General features: G+C 44.8%; 1 protein-coding gene and 1 long non-coding RNA gene across 2 annotated transcripts in view; one reads left to right on the forward strand and one right to left on the reverse strand.

Annotated features, from left to right (window-relative positions):
- DHRS13 (dehydrogenase/reductase 13) overlaps positions 1–5327 on the reverse strand; it is a gene marked incomplete in the record, with an annotated part of 26787 nt that overhangs the window by 19650 nt on the left and 1810 nt on the right. The window contains 1 exon segment of the mRNA XM_027767124.1: positions 5135–5316. Within this exon segment, the coding sequence (XP_027622925.1) occupies positions 5135–5316 (182 nt within the window).
- On the forward strand, positions 37–1618 carry LOC114005507 (uncharacterized). Its single transcript, XR_003547354.1, has 2 exons — positions 37–205; positions 1423–1618. It is a non-coding gene; the product is annotated as an uncharacterized LOC114005507 (long non-coding RNA).

The following is a 5327-nucleotide window of genomic DNA, read 5'->3' on the forward strand; positions in this document are numbered from 1 at the left end:
GGAGGGGGTTGGTTCGGCGCTTTCTGGGCCCGGTAGCCTTGCGTCTTGGTCACTGCCTTTGAGCGAGCCGATGTGCAGATGCGAACGCCGAGGTTTAGAGGATGGAACCCTTTTTCCAGGTCTGGGACTCAAGGCTCCAGGCTCCTGATGAGCTATCCAAGGGAGAGTTGCGTGGATCCGTGACCTGTTCCTACACAAAGCACCTGTATGTATTTAAGTAAAGAGCTTTTAGGTTGTGTATGTTCAAGGGAGAAACTTTTTCAAAGAGACAGAGGTGTCCTCGTCACCAGAATGTTCCATTGACCCGTAAAAAAGTTTTAGTCGCAGGAAGTGCCATTGTGAATGGGTAAACAAGACAGGGATAAAGTCGAGAGGTAGATAAGACGTTCGTTGTTCGCTCTGCACGCAGTTTGAACAAGAAAACATGGTATGTGCTTCCCTGAAGTTTCCCCATTTCCCAGAGTTGCAGGTTAGAACGAAACGCTTAATTATGCTTTCTCTAGCAAATTGCTCTGACTGTTAACATGTTATAAAGAGAAAATACTATGTTATTAGAGAAGAAAGACTGGGTTTATCAAACTTGTTTGTGACTTACTACCTAATTCTTTTAATGTACAATTCTTTGTAATGCCTTGTTTGATTTGTGTCCCAAAGAAACCAGGCTCTGGGTCATTACTGTTACACCATCACCTGAAGTCTTGGACCTTGTGGTCAGAGTCTTCAGGATAAGGCCATCCACCCAGACCACCTTGACATGCCTGCCTGCTTCTGAGTAGGCCCTGTGAGAAGAGTCTTTCTGGTCTGGATTCCAGGTGTTGCATCTTAGAGTCTCTCGTCAAATAAAAGGATGTCCCTAAATCATTCCTATGGCTTGCAACTCAGGATTTCAGCAGTCCTAGAGAAATATTCAAGAATAAAGCTATGTTGGAGCAACAGAGCAGTGGACCAAGAATCCAGCTATTTGCATTTGTAGGCAGTTGTCACTGAGGGAGGCCCTGTGTCTGAATGAATTCTTTTGGAGTCAAATGCCACAAAGTCATCCCCTTCTGTCAGTCCAGTCAGGATTTTCCCCTCTTTATTTCCATAGGAAGTCTTTTCTGTCTAAACCAAATTAAACCTCTCTTTGCTTACCTGAGTGCCAGCCTCTGTTCTGAGCCCCTGTTGCTCCCAACCTGGGAACCTTTCATTGTTTAACCTGTTTTTTACCTGCCTGTATGGGACCTTCATTTGCTTGTTTCTTCAGTCCCTGAATTGGAAGGTTGTTTCTGGAGGTTACCGAAAAGCATGTCATTTATTCATTAACATGTAATTGCTGTTGTTATTTAATTGCATATACACCAAACTGGTTTTCTCCACAACCTGCACAAGGAAGACCTTCCCAAATGGAAGCTAATGGGCCTAGCTGTGTTCTGTTATCCACAGGTGGGCACCACTGCAAGATACTGAAGTCATCTGGGAAGGCCCTCGGTTCTGTTCCCAGGTCCATCTGAATACACTGGGCAGACCTATGATCCTGGCTGGTGGAAAGGAGGGTGAGCAGATCATGACATGACAGGACCCTGTTAGGGAATCCTACCTATCTCACGAAATAAGTAAATAAACTTTTTAAAAATCACAAGAAAATACAATCCAGTGTTTTATTTATTCAACAAACACCAATCACCAATTTTTTTTTTTAGAGGTTTTTGCTATAGGGCTCATGCACTCACCAGAAAGAGAGAGAGACAGAAAGCGAGAAGTCACCCCCCCCCAGGGCGATGGCCACGCCACAATTCCTTCTCCTCCATTCTTCTTTCGGGATCGTGGGCACACACTCATACATGCCCAGAGTGAGTCTAAGCTACCGGGTCCGAGACTTGAACCATGGTCGACCACATGGGAGTCCAGGAACATATCCATTATGCCAACTGCTGGTCCCAAAAAAGTCACCTTTTAGGTAAGTCTTCCTTGACCTCCATTGATAAGTACCTCCTGGCATTCCATATTTGCCTTACCTTGTTTTATCTTTCCCAGTAGCACTCTTTTTTTTTTTTTAAATATTATTTTATTTATCTTAATTTGACCAGAGAGGGACAGAGTGAGAGAGAGAGAGAAGGAAAGTGAGAAAGCAAGCCACCAGGGGGCCAGCAGGTGGTGTGGTGGTTCAGGCGCTGGACATTCCCACATGGTTGACCACGGTTCGAGTCCTGGACCTGGTGGCTTGCTTTCTCACTTTCCCCCTCTCTGTGTCTCTCTCTGGTCAAATTAAAATAAATGAATGAATAAATAGAATGAAAATAAATAGGAGCCAGCAGGTGGTGTGGTGGTTGAGGATGTTGTACTCCCACATGGCCAACCACGGTTTGAGTCCTGAACCTGTTTCTCTCTCTCTCACTCTCTCTCTGTCTCTCTCTCGTGTTGTCCCTCTCAGGTCAAATTAAAATACAGAAATAAAATAAAATAGTTTTTTGAGAGGTTTTTGGAATACTACGCTGGGGCTCCAGCTAGAGGCTGCAGGGAAACTTAGGAATTTTTGTGTGCCCTTGAATGTCAAGGCTGGTGACTTATGAGGCGAGGGAGGGTATTGGAAATTCACTTCTATCTCTATGTCTCTCTCTGTCTGTCTGGCAAGCACACGCACCCTATAGTGAAAATCTCTCAAAAAAATTATTTATTTAGAATTATTTAATTTCATTTTATTCATTTATTTATTAATAATTATTTCTTTATTTTGTTATTATTAAGTTTTTAAAAATTATTTATTTATTATTTATTTTTAATGTGATCAGAGAGGGTCAGAGTGAAAGAGAGATAGAGAGAGGGAAAGTGAGAAAGCAAGTCACCATGTCTGGGACTCAAACCACTATCGGCAATGTGGGAGTCCAGCACCCTCAACCACCACACCATCTTCTGGTCCCCCTAATCATTTATTTTCATTTGACCAGAGGAAAGAGAGAGAGAGAGAGAGAGAGAGAAAGAAAGTGAGAAAGAAGCCACCAGATTTGGGTCTTGAACTGTGGTCAGCCATGCAGGAATTTCTAGCACCTTAACTACCATCCCACTCACTGGTCCCCATCTCTTTTTTAGAGGTTTAAAAAATTTTTTTTGAAAAGTTTTTGCCTTAGGTGCATGTGCTTGCCAGAGAGAAAGAGACGGAGACATAGAGACAGAAAGTGAGAAATCACCCCCCTGGGGGGTGGTGGTCATGCAGCAATCTCTTCTCTTCCATTTTCCTCCTGGGATCTGGGCCATGCACACACATGCATCTGACATGGTTTTCAAGCCACTGGGTCCAGGACTCGAACCATGGTCAGCCATGTGAGAGTCCAGCGATGTAACTGCTATGCCATCTGCTGGCTCCCCCAATAGCATTCATCACCATCAGTCATTGTATGTATATATGTATATATGTGTGTGTGTGTGTATGTATATATATATATTTTGGAGAAGTTTTTGCTATAGGGCGCATGTGTTCACCAGAAAGATAGAGAAACAGAAAGCGAGAAATCACCCGCCAGAGGGGATGGCCTCGCTGCAATCCCTTCTCCTCCATCCTCTTCTCGGGATCTTGAGCATGCACGCACACGCGCCTGTCGTGAGTTTAAGCCACCGGGTCCAGGACTCAAACCGCAGTCAACTACATGGGAGTCCAGCGACATAGCCATTACGCCAACTGCTGGTCCATATATATATATATATATATATTTTAAGAATTATTTAACTTTTTATTTATTCATGTATTTATTTATTTAATTTGACCAGAGAGGGACAGAGTGAGTGAGAGAGAGAGAACAAGATAGAGTGAAAAAAGCAAGCTGCCAGGTCTGGGACTTGAACCATGGTCGGCCATGGGGGAGTCCAGTGCCCCTAACCATGATGCCACCTGTTGGCCCCTGTATATATTTTTTAGTGGCTGTCAGCCTGTGCCCTAGACTGGAATGCAAACTCTGTCTGGTTGGGTCTTCGTTTTTAGCACTGCAAATACTTCCTGATAAGATAGAGTGAAAAAAGCAAGCTGCCAGGTCTGGGACTTGAACCATGGTCGGCCATGGGGGAGTCCAGTGCCCCTAACCATGATGCCACCTGTTGGCCCCTGTATATATTTTTTAGTGGCTGTCAGCCTGTGCCCTAGACTGGAATGCAAACTCTGTCTGGTTGGGTCTTCGTTTTTAGCACTGCAAATACTTCCTGATCAGCGGTAGGTACTCAGTAATTCTTTGTGAATGAATTAATAATTATTAGCTGTCATCATCATCATAACATATAGTCAGTTCAGGCAGTATAGAAGGGTCTTCAGGGTAAGAACCTGGGTTCTCTTCATTGATCTGAAAGAAGAACCCAGACAAGGGCAGCTTGGTTCCAACATCGGCAAGGATGTTGTTCTTTGGACAGGGCTTCCTTACTGCTCTGAGATTCGGTGACTCAACCAGAGGCGGGGGTGGGGGGGTTGGAGTGACGCAGTGGTAAATTGCTATGCTCTGAGCACCTGACCCATCTAGAAGGTTCTGGGTTTATGTCTGGAGACTCCCTAAGTACACCAGGCATGCAGGTGCCCAGGGTCCAGGGTTGGCTGATTCTGGGAGTAAACTGAGGTATCAGGACCTACTGGGGTGCTGTCTTTCTGTCTCTCACTCATGGAAGAAATAAATAAATAAACTTAAAAATTAATCTTAAAACATACAAATATTTTCTTTTAAAGAAAGGGGGGCCAGCAGGTGGCATGGTGATTAAAAGTGCTGGATTCCCACATGGCTGACTGTGGTTTGAGTCCTGAACTTGGCAGCTTGCTTTCTTGCTTTCCCTTTCTCTCTATCTCTGTCTGGTCAACTTAAAAATAAATAAATAAATAATTATTTTTAAAAAGAAAAAAGGAAGGGGAACCAGCAGTTAGCATAATGGCTATGTCGCTGGACTCCCACGTAGTCGACCGCGGTTCGCGTCCCGGACCCGGAAAAACTGTCTCTAATGTCTCTCTCTGTCTGGCGAGCGCACGCGCCCTATAGTAAAAATCTCTCAAAAAAAATAAATAAAAATAAAAAAAAAATTAAAAAAAAGAAAGAAGGAAGGAAGAGAGAAAGAAAGAGGGGCTGAGAAACACAGGATAGAGCAACGATGGGAGAAGGGAATCAGGAACAACCAAGGAACCAGGCCTCACCTGGGTGAGCTGCATAGCAGGTGACACCAGTGCCCTCAAGCTGAGTGGCAAGCTCCCGGGCAAACAATACGTTGGCCAGCTTACTGTCAGCGTATGCCCGCAGCTCCTGCTGCCAACCCACCACCGGACGGTTCAGACGTGTGAAGTCGAGGCGCCCACGCCGGTGGGCCGCTGAGGATACCCCCACCACGCG

Source organism: Tupaia chinensis, unplaced genomic scaffold (assembly GCF_000334495.1).
Source record: "Tupaia chinensis unplaced genomic scaffold, TupChi_1.0 Scaffold143921_1, whole genome shotgun sequence".
In the NCBI taxonomy this organism is placed as follows: Eukaryota; Metazoa; Chordata; class Mammalia; order Scandentia; family Tupaiidae; genus Tupaia; species Tupaia belangeri.